The sequence below is a fragment of the Cadophora gregata genome (assembly GCF_030347475.1).
Source record: "Cadophora gregata isolate MNR1 chromosome Unknown scaffold_6, whole genome shotgun sequence".
In the NCBI taxonomy this organism is placed as follows: domain Eukaryota; kingdom Fungi; phylum Ascomycota; class Leotiomycetes; order Helotiales; family Ploettnerulaceae; genus Cadophora; species Cadophora gregata.
The window spans coordinates 1,923,752-1,942,512 of record NW_026695929.1 but is presented as its reverse complement, the minus strand read 5'-3'; the positions used below and the strand labels follow the sequence as shown (position 1 = coordinate 1,942,512).

Sequence of the window (18,761 nt, the reverse complement as noted above, 5' to 3'; positions counted from 1 at the left end):
CTGCAACGGACCGACCAGATGCAGTGAGAGGCATAGGAATGCCAAAACTAAACAATGCAAATTTGAGATTCTCTGTAATAAATTGAGCAGGTTCGAGAACTCGGGCCTCTGACTGCCCTGCTCAAATATCGTGGAAGCCACTGGAAATATTTACCGCTCACCGCCCCGACTGTGCACGATTTTACGAGGAATGATTTGGGACTGTTCTCCAGATCTCGTCTCAACGAAGGCTTTGAAAATGTCGAATGTTCGTTCTAGGAGCGAAGAATTCCCGAATCACTTGTCCTAAAGTCTGAAATGGGACAACGCTATGCTATTCTATGAGCTAATATAACAATGAAGCAGCTCCGGCCCATACTTCTTGAAGATTCTCATAAGTGAACATTGACTCAAACAGGTTGTGGTACTATACAAACGCCCCTATGCTAGGCAAAGACCAGAATGCGCCATCCCCATGGCCGTTGCCATATCTGCAAATAACGCCGTCCCCAAAGAGTCCATCCTTGTCAAGATGGATACACAGCGGCCTTCTCAAGCCTTCAGAAGATTCGCAAACACGGTAATTTTCTCCAACTCAGCCTCCTGACCACTAGCAGGTTTGGCAGCACCCTTTGGGAGCGCTGCGATCAATTCAATATCGATTCTGTTCACACCTGGGAGAAGTCGGGCTTCGAATAAGGGGTGTCGATGATCAACGGGATGTCCTGGAATTAGAGGCATCGCATTTAGTCTTTGGGTGCCCGAAGTGACAAATAACTTGTGTTGGCGGTCAAGCAAAGACTGGGCGATTGTCGGTTTGATCTGAAGGTAGTAGTGAGTCGATGGAAGATTTATGGTGATGGACTGCTGGGCCATCGTTGCAGATGGTGGCAAATCCATACGGAAATGGCGAGAGATATTGAGCCCTGGGTGAGTTGCAAGACTCAAATTTGTGATCATAGCGTCAGAAGCATCTAATTTGTTAGCCAGAGTCCAACGCTGAGCTACATCGGTACTTACTTTTACCAGGTTGACGCCATTTCGAATCGAAGCTGGGATTTGGCGGGTTATATTGAGCTTGATGATTGAAGGTTTGAGCGTAGCCACCAGCATTGTAGGTATTGCCAGGAGTTGTCGGTGGCAGCATACCATTCGTAGCCAAAGCAGGTGATGCTACGGCCTGGCTCGACCCCCGGAGATTGCTAAAGTGGCTCGGGACAGCTGGTGAGTTGCGGCCAGCTTCCTCGTTCTTGACAAGGGCAGCACTCGAAGGCGTTGGGGAAGGGACAGATCCGCATGCACTTCTAGCCCGCTCGAGAGGATCCAAACTAGGAGCAGGCGCTGCAGAAGCAAATGGATTTCGGCCATTAGCAGTAGCAAGTCCGGCTGACCCGTTTGCACGAACTGCCGCTTGAGGAGTAGGAGAATCAACAGGTGTAGGCCTGCCTGGAAATTTCAGAGTAAACTTAGGCTGGGGAGGCTGTTTGATCTTCAAGCTGATCCGTGGAGCAGCCGGTGCTTCGATGGCTGGCGCGGCTCCATCAGGTGCAGCTTTCTTAGCTTCGGCTAGAAGCTTCGTGAAGAAAGTCTCAAGATTGTTAGCAATGCATGCGTATAAAGGTCATGACTGCGTGACTCACCTTGAACTCGAGGGCAAGTACGAAAATGTCACTGCCATCCTCGTTGTATTTGAAAGCATTCTTCCAGATGAAACTCGCTTCAGTCTCAAATGCTGACCAGGTCGTAAAGAGTGATTTCCCGGTTGCGGCATACTTGCCTCTGACGCCTTTGACGCCTTTCTTAAGAGTTTTCAAGCTGACAGGGTGGTCAATCACACGGTAATAGTCTTCATAATCGACCTTCGATGGAAGATCAATAAATGGTTGGAAAGCTGGGAAATCGTCCCTTCATTCCGGATCAGTATAGTGCCTTCTTCAAATGTACAATTGACCTACTCGGCGTATTCCTTCTGAACGATACAGTCATCTACGAATCTCTCTTGGGCATCCTGGAATGAAAGGCCCTGGAAACCGCTTCCCGAATATGTAAATTCGGATAAAGCAGGAGTAACACTCGTTCTCTGTGGTTGAGGGTTCTTTGGTGGTCGTCCGCGTCCCTTCTTAGTGGTCGTCGCTGGAACTTCATATTCAGGTTCTCCCGGAGCATCCTCATCGCTATCACCACCTTCCGTCTGAGGTATTGGGTCAGGAGTGGCGGGGAATGGTGTTGGAAATGCTGTATAACCAGGAATCAATTTATATGCCGGATTCCACCTCGTCATAAAGTTACTCAAAGCTTTTCTCAGGCGCTCAGAGTCATCAAATATCTCAGATCCTCGCTGATTGTATTCCTTTGCATTCGCAATCATTCGCTTGAAATAGCTTTCGAGGGTCGTGAGAGTCGGAAATTCGCGGCGCTTGAGTTTCGCTTCGATCGTATCCAAGGCAATAGGCATCCGAATCATCTCGTAGTAGTCAGGGAATTGTCGTTTGTTTGGTAGAGTGAGGAAGGGTGTAGCAATAAGGCGTCCACTGTTGCTAATGTCAATCAAATGTGCAGACTGCAATCAATGATTGGGACGTGTTGTTGGAATCTGCTTTTAGGAAGGTACATAATATAAGGTGCAGAAGCATGTAAGTCCGACATGTGTACAGGGACCTGTTACTTGCACGAGGCTGGAGTGCGCCTGTCGCAATATGAATTCGATAAAACGTACCTCTTGTCTGCTGTTTGCCGGAAAGTGTCTATCAATTTCAGACCCATTTGCGTGGTGGTTTCCGCGGTTTCTCCCTGCATTAGGTCGATGTCCTGCCATCTTGTCAGCCTTGCCTGGCCTGTCCGATATCTTCGATAAATAAGTAACGCGGAGGCACGAAATATGGTGCAGGTCATGAACCTTCAGTGCGCCGCTTCGAGTCCCTGCGACCGTCGTCCGCATCGCCAATACAAAGCACAACCCACATCGCGCACTCCATCTTTCTTCACACCGCGCAGCAAAGGAAAGCGAGGCGACGAGCACTTACACTGTTCGGCATCTTTCTTCTCTTCGCAGCGCGATCGTCCAACTCTTCGCTCGCATGGCCTCCGCCATTCACCTTGCGCTTGTCCATGCTGTCCTTTTCGGTCGTGCGTCGCCGAGCCGGTTCCGATTATTGATGCGCCGCGGAATCTCTTGTGGATTGTAGGTATCGAATCTTCAATTGCTGTGGTGTTGGCGCAGACTGCTGGGCGACGCGATCACTCAGGGCAGCGCGTCCGTCGTGGAGTGAGGATGAGAAGATCCTTGCTTGCTGTTGGATGGCCTGGGCTGGGTTTGCCGAAACGGGATAGGAGTGAAGGTTCACGAAAACCGAAAATCGAAATTCGTCTTCGTGCCTATATTATGCGTCGTAACGCTGAAAACTTGTTATAGTGCCAGGGAATATGATTCACTTGTTGTGCAATTCAATCTTCTTCGCTCACCATAGCACCTTCGACTGAGCCCACGCTCTTCATCCATTTGAGAGTACCTGCTGTAGGGTCATGTGATACGACGCTAAGCTTGTTACAGATAGCGTCGGCAAGGCTGTGGGGAGGAGCATTGTTTACTTTAATAAATCAATAACTTCACTTCTTGGTCGCAACAACCCAAATCCACTACCTTTCTTGTTGTCCTCCCTCTTGCCCCGGGCTCTGGATCGCTTCCACTTCTTCTTCACAATTGCTTCTATTCCTTTGCTCGCGCCAGAGTACTCGACTTCGTCTGGACAATTTCAACATCCTCACTGCAACAAACACGCCCGCCACACCTTTCCTCGCACTTTTCTCAAGCACATCCTGCTCGCCCATCACAATACCCGGCAGATTATTATCTCATCATCAATCCGCCGATTCCCGTTCTGCACTGTCCTGAGGTCCTTCTCCGAATTTGGATTCTCGGAAGCTCCTGTCGCGTGCCCCACCATTAGCTGCAGAGCCATTTCGACGACGACGACGAGAAACATAAAGCGAAGCCAAGATGTCGGACATGGATTATAACAGAAGAAACAAGAACCCGAGACCACTCACAGAGTCGGAAAAGGCGCGCCTGGAGGAGTTCATTGACTCGATCCACTACTCAGCAAGGTAAGTAGAATAGCGACATCTTCTTGAACATCCGGTCATCAGCGTGTACAGTGCTTTGTCTTAAAGATACGTGATGGAGAAAACACATGAACTGGTTCTGGAAATGAATTTTCGGGGTCGTGTTAAAAAGGATTTCCTTCATGCACTGCTAACTGGTCAATGCAGGTACTCCGACAACGAATTCGAATATCGACATGTCCAGCTTCCAAAGAACATGCTAAAGGCCATTCCCAAGGAGTACCATGATTCCTCGAAAGGCACATTGAAACTATTGTGGGAGGAGGAGTGGAGGGCTTTAGGTATTACACAGGTACGTTGAGCACGCGACGGCCACTTTCTGTGCTGAAACTGACGGTCTGCAGAGTCTTGGATGGGAACATTACGAAGTTCACGAGCCCGAGCCGCATATACTTCTATTCAAGTAAGAGTCACGGGATGAATAGGCAGATTGCTCATATTAACTTGAGGTTAGGAGACCAATCAACTATGTTCCCCCAGGTCAATAAATACAATGATTTCTTGCTCACGGCCTCGATTTGAATTTGGTGGTTTTTCTGGAGCGCAAGACTTTGCAAACAATGGCGTACCTATGCTTTTGACGATTTTACGTCTCATGTCTCTCTCGATACACCATACCTCATGCCTTCCTTTTCGATGTACTAGATTAGGGCTAATGGACATTCTCTTCTTTTTTCGGCTTCCCTTCATACCGTTCCATCTGGTAGGACAGGCAAACGGAATGTATGATATTGGATAGGGCATCTGTGTAGGCAGAAAATACGGAGCTCGAAACTTTTTGCCCCCTGCTTGGCTTCTTCGACGCCCTTGGACTTGTGTTCTTGTGGATCGTATCACCATGGTGTACCAGAGGGCTTCCCATTTGAGCTTGTATTTTTGCATACTAAGCTTGATAGCTGGGGAAAATAGAGCTTGATCATAGAGACACAAAACGATCATGCATGAAAGCGATTCGCCCTCTCCCAATGTTTTTTATCTGCCGCTCATCTTCACATGTCCACTGCCTACACACGATTTATTTAGAGTTCAGATTTTGCCTTCCCAGAGTACTGCCAAGGTCGTATTGATAGTGACCGCATTTGAGACCGAATGTTTCTTGAAACAAATGTGTGAAGCAGATGACTTTTTTGGAAGCCTTTTAAAAACAAGAAATCTCGGTGTTTCATTACTCTCGCCGTTATGATGTAAACCTGCCAAAATATTACTGTACACGAAGCAAAGCCAGTCTCCTAATTTGGTAAAGCTCAGGAACGGGACGACTGGATGTTGCCAAGAGTGGCGTTAAACGCTGTTCCCTGGTCTTTTTGTTAGTGGCACCGAGTAGGCTGATGGAATTGTAATCGAACCACAAGCCGAACAGACAGATATACCGAAACCAAGGGTGCTTTACAATCAACACTGTACACATGTCGCCCTTTCACTCGTTCCAACTCTCGCATTACCTAGCGATGCTCACTTGGAGAATTTGAAATTGGATTCAAATTTTCCTGTACATTTCTTCGACCGACTTATGGACGCTTCGAAGCCTCAATAGCTTGCGATCCTTTGTCAACCTCCAAGAACAAACCAACTACCCCACCACCACCAATTTACGTGCGATCCTATTCAGCCATATTTTGGCTTTCTCGCCTAAAACGACGTGGGATAAAGGCCAACTGTCTTGTGATAATCGATCATGAAGACGGCAGCGCAGGTCTTTTATCTTGCTGTGTTCTCTCTCCTTGGGACTTCCCATGGCGCAGACTCCAAAGTAGCATCAAAGGCCAAAACCCCTAGCCCCGATGTTTGCGCGGTACGCAATTTTATTCTTTTATCAGACATGCTTGTCTAATAGCGTTACTCAGATCTCTCCCAAAGCAATTGTCTCAGATGCCTGCGCTTCCTACTCCACCCTCGACACTCTCAACCACGAGCTCAAGCCATCGCTCAATGATATCACACAAACCACCGACTTCTTCGCATACTATCGGCTCAATTTATTTGGAAAGGAGTGCCCATTCTGGAACGATGATAGTGGCATGTGTGGAAATATTGCTTGCGCCGTAAACACTCTAGACAATGAAGAGGATATACCCGAAATATGGAGGGCGGAAGAACTGGGCAAGTTGGAAGGCCCTAAAGCAGGGCACCCCGGCAAAAAGTTACAAGAGGAACGTGGGCCAGTGAGGCCACTTCAAGGAATGCTGGGTGAGGATGTTGGAGAGAGTTGTGTTGTAGAATATGACGACGAATGCGACGAGCGGGATTACTGTGTTCCGGAGGATGAAAGTGCTGGCTCAAAGGGAGACTATGTGAGCTTGGTAGACAATCCAGAGAGGTTCACGGGATATGCAGGAGAGGGCAGCAAGCAGGTTTGGGATGCCATTTACAGAGAGAATTGCTTTTCGAAGTCATCGTTCCCTAAGTCAGCGGCTCTTGGCACTTCATCGTTTCCTGAGAAAGGTCCCGCAATTAGCGAGCTACAATCTGTTATGAGAGAACGGGGTTTGCAACAAGCGCTCGAGGAGCACCAAAAGCATACGCCAAATACACCTTTCGTAACGGAATCTGGTCTTGAGCATGAGGATCAATGCTTAGAGAAACGGGTCTTCTACAGAGTTGTTTCTGGTATGCATACCTCCATCAGTACCCATATCTGCTGGGAGTATCTCAATCAGACAACTGGAGCTTGGGGACCAAACTTGCAATGCTACAAAGACAGATTGCATGGATATCCAGACAGAGTGTCCAACCTCTACTTCAATTATGCTTTGGTTCTCCGCGCAGTCACCAAACTTGGGCCTTACTTGAAGGACTACACCTTCTGCTCTGGCGATCCAATTCAAGATCGTGAAACCAAGGCTAAAGTACAAGCTCTCACATCAAGAGCGGGTACAGTGCCACAGATCTTTGACGAGAGCCTCATGTTCGTCAATGGCGAGGGCCCAAGCTTGAAGGAAGACTTTCGTAACAGATTCAGAAATGTTAGCCGAATCATGGACTGCGTTGGCTGTGACAAGTGTCGGCTATGGGGCAAGCTGCAAACTGCTGGCTACGGAGCAGCTTTGAAAGTCCTCTTCGAATTCGAGAATAATTCTGATGATATTCCCATGCTCAAGAGAACAGAGCTGGTGGCACTTTTTAACACACTTGCTCGGATCTCTAATTCCCTTGGAGCGATCGCCGAGTTCAGGAGTATGGTGGAAGCTGAAGAGTCTCTAGAAGCAGAGAAGATCATCTCTGATCGAGTCATAAAACCTCACCACGTTATACCTGGAAAGGAGTATAAAGATCCTACTGAGGCCGACTATGTGGCTCACGAGAGTGAACCGTTCAAGCGCCAGAGGCTTGCCGCTAACGCCACGGTCTCGGAAGCCTTCTATGCCGAATTGGACCTAATATGGAGAGTGTCCAAGTTCGTGGTCAAAAGCTGGATCAACTTCCCATTTCGAGCGTAAGTCTCTATCCCCCTTACATGACATGACGCTTTAGCTAATGTGCAATCAGTTGGCAGATCTTCACCCTGGAGGCTTCGAGGGCTTGGAATAACTACATTGGTCTACCCGTCCGGCCAAGGGCATGGAAAATTCGGCGGCCTACAGTGGATGAACTTTGAAGACTTGGTAATACATAGTTTCGGCGTTCTTTGTTTGCACAAGCATCAGCGTGAGGCGTTGCATTTTTCTTTGATCCGGAAGCGGTTTAAATTGCATTGTCAGGCATTTCAATTTATTACTTTCAATTTACAAAATTTAAAGGAGTTACCTGCGTTCCCCCTTTATTCTTATATGCTTGAATATTTGTAGAATTGTGATTTATTGCTACTTGAGTCCTTGCGGAGTGTCGACTCGGTGCGGAGATCTGAGTATTCTGCTGTCACTTCTGTTGCTGGGAAAACTATGAAGGCATACAGAGCGCAACCTTCTTGAGAATAGCTCTTTCTTGTGGTGCTGGGTCAAATGCTTTGGTCTTTGGAAAGCGAATTGTGCCAGCGAGACTATTCTCACCGGCCCGTGACGGGAGGCTAAAAGGCTGCAACAAACCTCAGAGAAGGAGTCACATGTAGGTCAGAGAATAGATTGGTGAATGGTGTGGATTTTTTTCCTGGCTCCCAAATACTCGGTTAAACGTCAACGTGAGTGGTACTTCAGCTCCGAACATCATAATCTCTTCTGCTCGCTGATTCTCCTATGATTACTGTCATTTGAAACACACGCGTTCTCGGCAAGCATCACTCATCACCATGATCAAGTTCACGCTGATGTTCGTCTTTGCTCTGGTTCTTGCTGCCTCTAGCGGCGCGGACTCCTTTGTGGGCGTCCACGACCCGGAGTATGGCACTGATGTCTTCACTGGCGTGCCATACGTCTCTCGTCCAACTCGTCTCCATGCTCCTATGCCACTATCTGGCGATCAGGGAGTTGTCCTGGCCAATAAGTCTATCAGCAACCGATGCTTCGAGCTTGGCCCAGGTGCCTCCTCGATCGCTGGCTCGGAGGACTGCTTGACTCTTGATCTCATTCGTCCTTCAACTGGCCCGAGTGGTAAAAGCAATCCTGTCGTTGTCCTGGCTAATCCAATGTCACCTCCACCAAAGAAGCTTCTTCCTGTCTACGTTTTCTTCCATGGGTAAGTTCCACCTTCTATTCTTCCATGCCTTTTCCAAAGATTGACTCTGATTGTCACAGCGGCGACTTCAACTCTGGTGATAAGTCTGACTACGATGGTCGTAACCTCGTCAAGACTAGCATTGCTTTGGGTAATCCTATCATCTATGTCGCTGTCAACTACAGGCTTGGATTCCTTGGCTTTCCAAGTGGCAGAGAGGCTGAATCTCATTCTGCCACGAACCTTGGTATTCTTGATTCGAGATGGTCCTTGATCTGGTTACAACAGTTCATTTCATACTTCGGCGGAGACCCAAAGAAGGCAAGTCTTCCTCCTCGGCGCTTCTCCGTTCTGACAGTAATGACAATAAACACCTTCCTTTAGCACCCTCAAGATAAGTCGAGCTACAGCTGCTAACATGACACCTTATATAATCAGGTCATCATCGGTGGACAAGGCAGTGGAGCTGATATGGTTGCATTTCACTTGCTGGGTTATGGAGCCAAGACCGATAGCCTCTTTCATGGTGCCATCCTTCACAGTGGCTCTGCAGCTGGTCGTTCTCCCATCCCTCGCCCTAACCACACTGAATGGCAGAGCCACTACGATGCCATTGCCTCAGCAACTGGGTATGTGCTCCATCCAGGTTCAAAGACAGTGCTAACAAGCACAGTTGCAACAATTATCCTGAGACTTGGTCCTGCCTTCAAATTGCACCGATCAATTCACTGGTGAAGGCATCTAGCAAAGTTTTCGCTGATACGAAGCTTGCTAATCCCGCTTCTGTGTAAGTGCCTTATCTCATATTCAGAACATTTCTGGAATCTATCTCCAAAACACTCTTGGAACTGTGTACCTGACTGGTTTTTTAGATTTTCTCCAGTTGTTGACGGTACATTCTTGACCGATTTCCCATCCACTCTTATGGAGGAAGGAAAGTTTGCACAAGTACCAATCCTGATCGGAACAACTACAAGCGAACGTGAGTCTCCATATTGCTAACTTCAACGAGGCTCTTGGAAGGAGAGGGGGAGGGGGAGGGGGACTTGGGGGCTGTTCTAGATATCTTCTTGAAAACTCTTTGTACCCTGTAATCATACTTGTCCACCAATGCTAACTTCTCAATTCTTCTTTAGTTGTCAATTTTGTACCAATATACAGCGGATTTGGAACCGATGAGAGCATCATCGCCTACTTGAAGTTGCTCTTCCCATATGTCAGTGATGCAACACTTCAGAGCCTTTTGTCGTACTACCCAGGTAAGCATGCATCCTCATTGTTTCTCAGTGTATTTGGATTTAGCTTTATGCGGATATGAATGTTCTAATCCATACACCACTGTTGGTTCTCAAAAATATTTGTCTCAAAATTAATAATCCAATAGTCTCCCGATACAGAAACATCGGCCCACCTCTCTCCGGTGCTCAATGGAGTCGCGTTGTCGCCATCCTGAACGACTTACAGATGTTCTGCCCAGCAAACACCATGGCACTGCAAGTCTCCAATGTAAACAACGTTTTCAAGTACCGCTTCAACGCCGTCCTTCAATCATCTCCTGTTAAATCATGGGAAGGCGTCCCACAAGGCAGCGACCTCCGATACTTATTCCCCATTGGGTATGCTCCCTCTACCAATATACATGAATTTAACTAATTCGGAACAGTGGTGTCGACATGTCAAAACAAAGCCCAGCAGACCTGACTGTAATGGCCAAGTTCCAACGCTCGATCATCAGCTTTATCAACAAGCTTGATCCTAATGGCATCCCTGCGTCAGATACTTGGGAGACATTTGACTCCTTCACTCAAAGTAGCCTCGTGTTTGAGCGTGGAAATACCCCAGCAGCTGTCGAGAGATTTGCAGTTGATCAGAGCGTGTGTGCTTTCATCAACAGCAAGAACGTGGAGTTTCTGCGCTAGAACATCCATGTATTGAGAAGAGAAGACCCTCGCTCTTTGTAGCTGTGTAGTGAGATCTCTTCATATTCCGGATGGTAGATCAGGTGTTTGCTTCTCTTGGTGGTGGGTTTGCAAGTTTTTATCAGGAGTGGCGGGTCAAAACTGCATGCTTTTTGCTGGCTAGTCAATATAGACCTTTGTGTGCACCGCCTCCTCTCAAGACCTAGATCCTTGAAGTGCGTTGTGTCTAACCTTTTCCCATAATCCTTGACCCTCTAGAGAAAGTCATAAGCTGAAACATATTCTGATACCCCGAGAGCAGCAGATAGCTCCTTCTCAAATTGATATTATCTTCGCCATACACCATTGGAAGTTATTTACTTCTATTCGCTACTAATTTGCAAAAGTTTGCTCGCTCGACTCGCTCCTTCCTCTGGCACGATCTCGACTTGTCTTGATCAAACATCCTTCCTACTGTCATGGTCGACGAGCGAGCAAACACTATCTCACTGCAACGTTCCGCCCGGGTTGCCAGGTTGAGGAGGTGTAGACGACTAACGCCAGTATCAACGCCCCCCGAGATTACCTAGGATTCTCGCCTGCTTTCTTCCTACTTTAATTTTGTCACACAATTCCCAGAGTTGATAAAGGTGTTGTAACTGCTTTCACTGACTGCACAATCATAATTGAAACCGACACCTTTCCGCCTCAGACTCCAAACCCACATCCCCAGTCATATGCCTGTGGACCAACACCATCTTTCTATTTCCCTGCCGCGCTTCTAATCCAATCCAACAACCTACTCGTCTCAACACTCTCTCCAAAACTCGCATACTCCTCCCTCCTGGCCCTATCCCCACCCTTCACATCCGCAAAAGCCTCATAAAGCCTCCTCGTATTGGCCGCAGGAAACTGCCCGACCTCGCTCCCCTCCCCATTTCTGGGCCCTTCCCACTCCACAGCTTCCACCTCCTGATTTGCATCCTTACCAAATCTCGCCTTCAGAACAGCAGGTGGTCCCATCTGCCAAGGCAGATCTTTGGGAACAGTGATTTCTAGCGCTCCCTCGGAACCGGTGATGATCCAGCGAAGGCTGGTGTCATCGACGGGATCGATTGGTGCGGTGATATGAGAGAGTGAGACGATGGCGCCGGAATGGAGGGTCCCGGAGACGAAGATGGCGTCTGGGGAGGTTTTGGGGTGGGAGGGGGAAGTGATGGAGCCGTTGTCATCGATGAGTGACTGTATGAGGATATAGTGTTAGTGAATATTGCCTTGAGAATTCTTGAGTAGGGAGATGATTGAAGAGGTTTGAGAGATGACTCGAGGGATGGATGTAGAGGAGATGACGGATTCCGAGATTATACGGAAAGGGAGTCTGGAAACGGATGTATACTCACGATGGTTGGGTAATGCGTGTGTAAGATTGAAGAGAGGGAGGTAAAGGGGCCGAGAATTTGGACAAATGAATTGAGGACTGGAGGAGCGTGAGTTGGGCACCTTGAACATGCATGGTTTCCTGAGGATAGGGGAACTCACAATGTCCGAACGAAACATAGAAACCATTCGCACCACTATCCATATCAACATAATACTTGGCACTCTCTTGCCAAGTCCCGAATGGTTTCAGGCTGGAAATTTGTCCAACAACAGTCGATGATAGAATCCTCCCGATCTTGCCACTCCGCAGTACCTCCTTGATTTCAAGTACTAGAGGACTAGCTCGTGCTTGCAAGCCCACAATAGTCTTACAGCCTTTCTCTTCGGCGATCTTAGACAGTTCTTCTGCTTCAGCGGTTGTGGTCGCTAGAGGCCATTCAACGAAAACGTCCTTGCCGGCCAGCAGAGCAGGTTTCGCAACGGCGTAGTGGTGCGTGACGACGATGGAAACGACGACTAGGTCGACGTTTGAATCTTGGGCCAGGTCTTCTGGGGTACCATATGCTTTGATATCAGGTCCTAGGTTATGATATTCAATTGATGCAAGAGCTGATTCGACTGTTGAGTTCTGGACGGCAACGAGAGTATATTTTGGTGATGTGATGAGGTATGGAAGGTGGACTGAGGCGCCCCATATACCAGGTCCCATCTTGAAGGGATCTTTACCTAGGCCAACGAGACCGACTCGGATTGGTGAGGGCATGATGAGACGATGATGATTCAGATAATGGGTGTGAACGATGAGGAGAGATATCACAATGAGCGTGAGGTAAATTAGAAGCAATAGCATGGCAGATTTGCAGTGTTTATGTATGATCGACGCAGACAACCATCTCCTGCTAACCTTTTCCTTTTCACATTTCAAAGCACATCTCAACCAAGGGAGAGTCACAACACTAATCCCAATGTGGTCTATTGTTTTCGAAGCAAGTAAGCGAGACGGCGAGAATATGAAGCTTGGCCGGATTTGGCTAATTGTGGGTCGAAGTCCGCAACAGCGTCTATTTGTCATTGAGCATGGCCAAGACAGCAGCGATGTCTAGCTCGTGGTATACAGTCAGCGAGTTCAAATCAATTCAAGTCCTGACCTCGAATCTTAGAAAGAAACGAAATATCAAAACGTTCAAAATATCAAACTCGAACGGTACAATGGAACATTCACGGAAGAAGTCCTGTAGAGAATGCAGGTACGCGAAAACCAGATGTGACCTCCGTACACAATGTAGTCGTTGCGAGAAGAAGGGCTTCGCTTGCAGATATGAGCAGCCGAATTGGGCGTCGGTACCAGCCATTTCTAGCTCAAATGGGACCTATCAGACATGGTTGGTGGAGACCACAACAACAGGACCTGAGATATCCGCAACAGCTTGCCATTGCCATATGCCAGTGGGCATGACGCCAACTCCCGACCAGCCGCTTTCAAAGGCTGCATTAATTCCAGGGACGCACCCCAACATCGATGCTTACAAGGAGACCATTGGAAGGGGGATTGCGGTGCCACTTGAAGCTATCTTTGATAGGAATGAAGAGCGCCTTTACGGAGTTCCGGAACTGCCACTCTCTGCAACCGACCTGCACGATGTCTGCTCATTTGGTCCTGTCCTTGGCTGCAGCAATGAAGATTTGCTTGCAGAGATGAACACCCAGAACGCCTTATTAGACAAGGCACTGCAGAAGAATATGTAAATGAATGACACTGACACCACTAAACCGATGATCTCTATCCCGAGACTTACTTCCCATTCGGAGCCGCGGAATATCATTGAAAATGTTCCAGATATGATTCCAAACATACTTAATCGGAAGAAGGTCAACAAAGTATGGCAGGTCACGGTCACAAACAATATCTGGTCTGAACTGAAAACGTACCCGATAGAGTTCTGCAACGGCCGCGTGCCTCCCTTCATGCACCAGAGCAGCTTGCCAAGCCAATGGTCATCTCAACATACAGTATCACCTATTCCAGAGGCACTTGAAAATTTCCAAAACTTTGCAGGCATGTACTTCAAAAAGACTTCAGCATGCCATAACATCGTTTTGAACGCGATGTTTCATGAAGTGAACGCCTTGAACGACGAGGTAAATACCTTGACCAGATCTCGACCTCTACTAGTCGAAGCAGTTGCTGACATTGTGCAGATCGGCGGCTGCGACAAGCATTCCCGTCTTGAAGCTCTTCAAGCACTGGCCATGTATGTGATTGTTCTCGCTTGCGATCCAAAACGCTGCAATCTATTGAGTGTCATGACGAGAGTTGCAATGGGGGTAATACACAGGCGTTGAATCCCAATCGCGAGATTGCTAACCGCATTCTTAGGAGATAGCCCGTAAATTGGTCGACGAGAATGGCGACTTCTCAACAAATGAGAGAATGGGAAAATTCCCAACCTGGGATGAATGGAGGTTTGCTGAGAGTAGTAGAAGGTATGATCCGCAATCAAATTAATTGTGATCGAGCTAACATGGCACACTTGTGCAGGACATTGCTCTTGATACATCTTATGGACCAAGTATTAGACTTCAATATTGGCAGTCCAAATATCACCGCTTGCCGGCAATTCGATACGCTCCCATTGACGTGTAGCAAAGAAATGTGGGAGGCAACAACCTGCGCGTCATGGGAAATTGAGTACACGCAATACTTGGCAAGTAGGAAAGGAAACGACATGCTAAGATATGGCGATCTGCGAAAATCTAGCCACCTTGACGCGAAGGACTTGAACAATGACATGGTGTCAGATATTGCCACTTGGGCAAGCAATGTAGATAGTCTTGGGTCCATGTTACTTAATATCTGCCATTAAGCCCGACAAATCCTAAATAAAATCAAGACTGACTCCTTCCCGCGGCTCCTGGAGACGTTGCTGGCTGGTTATCAAAATAATGAAGAATGATCTTGGTCTGCTTTCGGTTGCTCCAACGACATATTCAAGTGATGTAGTTTTGGCGGTCGGTAATTGGCGCAGTCATCTAACTGAAGTTGGACCAGTGCTGGCATCTCATCGCTCAATCAAGGCCTGTTTCTTAGTCTTCGTTTCATTCGTGCTCTGAAGCATGCCGTGGCAAAGGCATGCTCGTCACAATGTTTCCCACCTTGCATTTGATCTCAGCGATACTGACTTCTATTTTTTGAAGTAGATCAAGATGATCTTTGGCAACGTGGTCGGTCAGCTCCAGGAGTTCCTGGCTCGGGCTTTGTAGCGTCCACGCCAGGCTAATATGCAGGGCATCGGTAGCGTCTTGCATGTCTGTCCAATCTATGTTACTGTGACTTTTGTCGTAGGGTGCTCTCCTGTTCTCCTGCGACTTTCGCCTCTGATGCTTCTTTCGAGGAGTGAAGGCTGGCCCAGTTGGTGGCTTTGGATAAAGAGGCGGTTGCCCATATTGCTTGACTACCGAATTACAGACATGGAGAAGCTTGTTCAGCCCGTCAGACTCCGGTTTGGGAATACTCAGAACGAGGAACCAGCGAGTTCTCTCGAAATTGGCAACCCATTTCAAGCCAGTGAAAGTGATGTCAAAGCTTAATCATCAGTCACGTGGCTGAGGCTGAGAGGTTGAGAGGGGGCTTACGGTCGAATGCCTGACACTTTCAAAACTCGACCCAGTGAATCAACGAACTCGTCCTTCTGTGGTGCTAGAAATCCAAGTGACCGAGAAAGGCTGACATGAAGTGGTAGAGGAACACCGACGTCGCTAGTCACGGAGGAGTGGACTTTGGAGTTGGAATCAAGTGAGATTTCTTTTTGCAGTGCCGAGATCAGCTTTGATAATGAGGCATCTTCTGTTGTCGATGGATACCCTCGATAGAGTCAGCCAAGGGTTCATAAGGGACGAAAAGGGGTAATAAGCACATACACTCAATATAAATATGGGTTGGCCAGTTGCCTTCAATGTGTGGAATCACTCTCTTTCTGCCCTCATGCAGGCTTGGGTCGTCTCTTATGCTCACTCTTGTCGTCGAAGCGTAGAGATCATGGAACTTGGAAGGCAGCGGAGGTAAGTTTGACGGCTCTTCATGGTTTCTTTTGAGGGTGGAGCTCTCTTTACTGCTTTTAAGCGTTGCAGTATCTTCATCCTCCTCTTCATCAGAAGACGGGTAATCAACCAGAGCCATGGCTCCTGCTTACATATCCGTATGGAGACGGGAATAGATGGGTAACAACTGTGCCAGAGGCTCTTGCGAGTAGAGTAGAGTCGTGATGACGACCGCCTCCAGAAACGAAGGATGTTGATCAATTGATCCGTCTGTTCAATTTGTCGGCACAAACGCGTCGCGCGAGCTCTAGATGCTCGCTTGCTATTTCCAGAGGCTTGGCATGACTTGTTAGGCCAGCCTAGCGCAAGCCTGCTGTACAGTGTCAGTAGGTGAGTTACTGTAGGTACGCAGGCGAGGCAGGAAAGGTAGGAACAGACGAATGCCCCAAAGTAGATACCTATGTTGAGACGAATCAAGAAGCTTCCTGGTAGCTGGCAACGAATGACGGGATATATCAGTTGCATAGGTAAATTAAGGTATAATTCCTCGAGTCTTAATATACTCAGTTCAAGCCAATCAGCACTTCGTCAGCTGTTCGTATCTCCTTATTTCCATTTCTCTCCGCGCATCCGCTTTCCCCATCGACGATTGCCTGGCTCCCTGGCTCCCTGGCTCCCTGGCCAGTGCCCAAGTGCCCAGGTGTCGAGGTGTCGTTCGCGCCTCGACGCTGCGCTGCAGGGTCAACGCCGGCCCAGCGAATGACGTAGCCGAGCCTAGTGGGGTGACCCCTGCCCCTGCCGGATTCGTAAGTTCCAGGCACAGCAGGACAACCCAACCCCAACCCCAACCAACCAACCAAACCCAATAATGCTACCACCGCTACTGTACTCGTACCATTACCAGCAGGAGGGATCGGGAGGGTGGATGACTGTTAAAGCAACTTAGATAAGCTCCAATTCTCCCGGCTCAAGACTCCATCCGTCCATTCATCCATCCATCCATCTCGTCTCATCTTCCACCACGACGACAACTTTCCTGTTGAAAACCACAATCCCTAGAAGCCTCACGCCACGATCAACATGGAATCTCACGATGACAAACACTGGGTAAGTCCTCGATGGATGGATGCTGGCAGAATTGCACAGGCATTCCAGCTTGAAATGTGCCAGCATCTGCGATCAACATCAATCTGCCATGTTTTAGTAACAATTTCCAGGCTGCGAAGTATCTCCTCGATCCTTTGAATGCGCCCGAGCCCAGCCAGGAAACCGGTCCTGGAACGCACTTCACATCATCAGTCAACAGATCCAGCTCTACTTCAAAGTCACCAGCATTCGGCAGATCTTCAAAGCAGGCATCTGTATCATCATATCCGACTCCGCCAGCCTCTGCAAGCCCGACCAAGTCCTCTTTCCATCCATCGAACCCATATTCCCCTTCTCACAGACAGCTAGCTTTTGGGGATTTCAATGAAGGCGGTCCGAGCCGGAAGAGCTCTGGTGAACAATCAAACAGTGGACATGGCCGTCGAAGAGGAAGTGAGTGGCTGCTTTAAAAGCTTCTTCCAGCGAAATCTGGTCTAACATCGTCCAGGCTCTCTAGGTGAACGATTCCCGGGAGACATGTCTCATCGACCTCTTGACCAATTGCGGAAGGAGACGAAAGCTGCCAATCGGGCACCACATCTGAGGAAGAAGCATATTCCTGGAGCAGATAGCATCGACAAGCTGGATAAATCTATGATTGGAGGATTATATCACCACGAAGGGCCATACGACGCAACGCTGATTTCCCGAAATGCAAACGTCAAATATCCTCCGGTTGAAGCTGTCAAGAGTACCAATGAAGAAGCTATCCGCGCCACACCGAAAGAGTACATCAAAGACTCTTTGACGAAACATGTACCTCTACAGGGAACGGCAGTCATCCCGCCAGGATTCGAGGATTTCTCGGGCCGCAGAATGGACTACGAAGAAGGCGCCGATCTGATGCGCGAGCCAGACGCGGCAGGAGGAGCGTACAAAAGATGGGATCATGTCGTATGTGGGAATCTGTACTTGTGACAAACTATAACTAACAATCAAGCAGAAATATCTTCCTGATGATCTGAAGGGCAAAGGAGAGCCATCCTACTCAATCGAGAAGGCATTAAAGGATCATAAGGAGAGCAGCGCCCGCAACGGTCTGTCTCCCGACAGTCGCTCCTATGAGATGCAACCACAACGACCAGGAGCTGGCCGTCAACGAAGCATCAGTGGAAACCACGAAGACTTCAGGGATACTAGGAGACCATCGGCAGGCGCATTCCTGGAAGTTGACAGTGCAGACGGAATGCGACGATCTAACACCACTGGACGACGTCTCGGAGAGGGATTGAAGCGACGCTTTGGAAGTTTGAGGAGAAGCAAGAATGCCACTGATCCATGAGTAACGAAAAAAATGGGGGAAATTGAAAACCACAATTTGGAAGTACGACGATGAATTCACAAGAATATCATTTTTCAGATCAACGACATTAGACTTAGGCTGGGCAACAGAAGGGAACAATGAGGGAAACATGACAACAAATGTATAATATGGGTAATGAAATACATAAAATGTCTATTTTAACTTGACGAACTGTATTTGTCCTCTCTATCCTTGAGTTCACGCTGAGCAGCTTCTGTTGATGTCAATACATGTGCAGAGAACGCCAAACTCCAAACGCCACCACCCTCAACGGACATCCAATGCACACCACCGTTTAAATGAGACCG

General features: G+C 48.2%; 9 protein-coding genes across 9 annotated transcripts; 6 read left to right on the top strand and 3 right to left on the bottom strand.

Annotated features, from left to right (window-relative positions):
- Positions 1–531: 531 nt before the first annotated feature.
- Positions 532–3,089, bottom strand: ONS95_012470 (uncharacterized protein; the record flags this gene model as incomplete). The annotated part of the gene is made up of 6 exons (XM_058506100.1): positions 532–953; positions 1,000–1,567; positions 1,620–1,884; positions 1,935–2,510; positions 2,696–2,787; positions 3,003–3,089. 6 exons carry the CDS (start codon positions 3,087–3,089, stop codon positions 532–534), a joined length of 2,010 nt encoding a protein of 669 aa, XP_058358623.1.
- Positions 3,090–3,976: 887 nt separating this feature from the next.
- Positions 3,977–4,589, top strand: CKS1 (Cyclin-dependent kinases regulatory subunit (Cell division control protein cks1); the record flags this gene model as incomplete). The annotated part of the gene is made up of 4 exons (XM_058506099.1): positions 3,977–4,083; positions 4,249–4,393; positions 4,446–4,504; positions 4,556–4,589. The coding sequence occupies 4 exons, from the start codon at positions 3,977–3,979 to the stop codon at positions 4,587–4,589; spliced, it is 345 nt and encodes a 114-aa protein (XP_058358622.1).
- A 1,293-nt stretch (positions 4,590–5,882) lies between these two features.
- ERO1 (endoplasmic oxidoreductin-1) lies at positions 5,883–7,696 on the top strand (the record flags this gene model as incomplete). Its single annotated transcript, XM_058506098.1, has 2 exons — positions 5,883–7,534; positions 7,588–7,696. The coding sequence occupies 2 exons, from the start codon at positions 5,883–5,885 to the stop codon at positions 7,694–7,696; spliced, it is 1,761 nt and encodes a 586-aa protein (XP_058358621.1).
- A 475-nt stretch (positions 7,697–8,171) lies between these two features.
- ONS95_012467 (uncharacterized protein) lies at positions 8,172–10,607 on the top strand (the record flags this gene model as incomplete). The annotated part of the gene is made up of 8 exons (XM_058506097.1): positions 8,172–8,709; positions 8,769–9,009; positions 9,127–9,317; positions 9,362–9,475; positions 9,561–9,670; positions 9,825–9,947; positions 10,073–10,304; positions 10,352–10,607. The coding sequence occupies exons 1-8, from the start codon at positions 8,324–8,326 to the stop codon at positions 10,605–10,607; spliced, it is 1,653 nt and encodes a 550-aa protein (XP_058358620.1). The 5' UTR covers positions 8,172–8,323.
- Positions 10,608–11,348: 741 nt separating this feature from the next.
- On the bottom strand, positions 11,349–13,038 carry ONS95_012466 (uncharacterized protein; the record flags this gene model as incomplete). Its single annotated transcript, XM_058506096.1, has 3 exons — positions 11,349–11,828; positions 11,987–12,063; positions 12,126–13,038. 3 exons carry the CDS (start codon positions 13,036–13,038, stop codon positions 11,349–11,351), a joined length of 1,470 nt encoding a protein of 489 aa, XP_058358619.1.
- Positions 13,039–13,418: 380 nt separating this feature from the next.
- Positions 13,419–13,712, top strand: ONS95_012465 (uncharacterized protein; the record flags this gene model as incomplete). The annotated part of the gene is made up of 1 exon (XM_058506095.1): positions 13,419–13,712. One exon carries the CDS (start codon positions 13,419–13,421, stop codon positions 13,710–13,712), a length of 294 nt encoding a protein of 97 aa, XP_058358618.1.
- Positions 13,713–14,024: 312 nt separating this feature from the next.
- Positions 14,025–14,830, top strand: ONS95_012464 (uncharacterized protein; the record flags this gene model as incomplete). Its single annotated transcript, XM_058506094.1, has 4 exons — positions 14,025–14,105; positions 14,166–14,291; positions 14,344–14,450; positions 14,506–14,830. 4 exons carry the CDS (start codon positions 14,025–14,027, stop codon positions 14,828–14,830), a joined length of 639 nt encoding a protein of 212 aa, XP_058358617.1.
- Positions 14,831–15,062: 232 nt separating this feature from the next.
- On the bottom strand, positions 15,063–16,143 carry USB1 (poly(U)-specific 3'-to-5' RNA exonuclease; the record flags this gene model as incomplete). Its single annotated transcript, XM_058506093.1, has 3 exons — positions 15,063–15,549; positions 15,600–15,828; positions 15,885–16,143. The coding sequence occupies 3 exons, from the start codon at positions 16,141–16,143 to the stop codon at positions 15,063–15,065; spliced, it is 975 nt and encodes a 324-aa protein (XP_058358616.1).
- A 718-nt stretch (positions 16,144–16,861) lies between these two features.
- Positions 16,862–18,614, top strand: ONS95_012462 (uncharacterized protein). Its single transcript, XM_058506092.1, has 4 exons — positions 16,862–17,111; positions 17,222–17,543; positions 17,599–18,044; positions 18,094–18,614. The coding sequence occupies exons 1-4, from the start codon at positions 17,085–17,087 to the stop codon at positions 18,430–18,432; spliced, it is 1,134 nt and encodes a 377-aa protein (XP_058358615.1). The 5' UTR covers positions 16,862–17,084; the 3' UTR covers positions 18,433–18,614.
- The last annotated feature ends 147 nt before the right edge of the window (positions 18,615–18,761 follow it).

What these genes read in the sequence shown, in the direction of transcription:
- ONS95_012462 (XM_058506092.1), top strand. Translation starts at nt 17,085, where the DNA reads ATGGAATCTCACGATGACAAACACTGG. An exon ending in CTCACGATGACAAACACTGG is followed by an intron (nt 17,112 to 17,221) that starts GTAAGTCCTCGA and finishes AACAATTTCCAG; the next exon opens with GCTGCGAAGTATCTCCTCGA. An exon ending in ACATGGCCGTCGAAGAGGAA is followed by an intron (nt 17,544 to 17,598) that starts GTGAGTGGCTGC and finishes AACATCGTCCAG; the next exon opens with GCTCTCTAGGTGAACGATTC.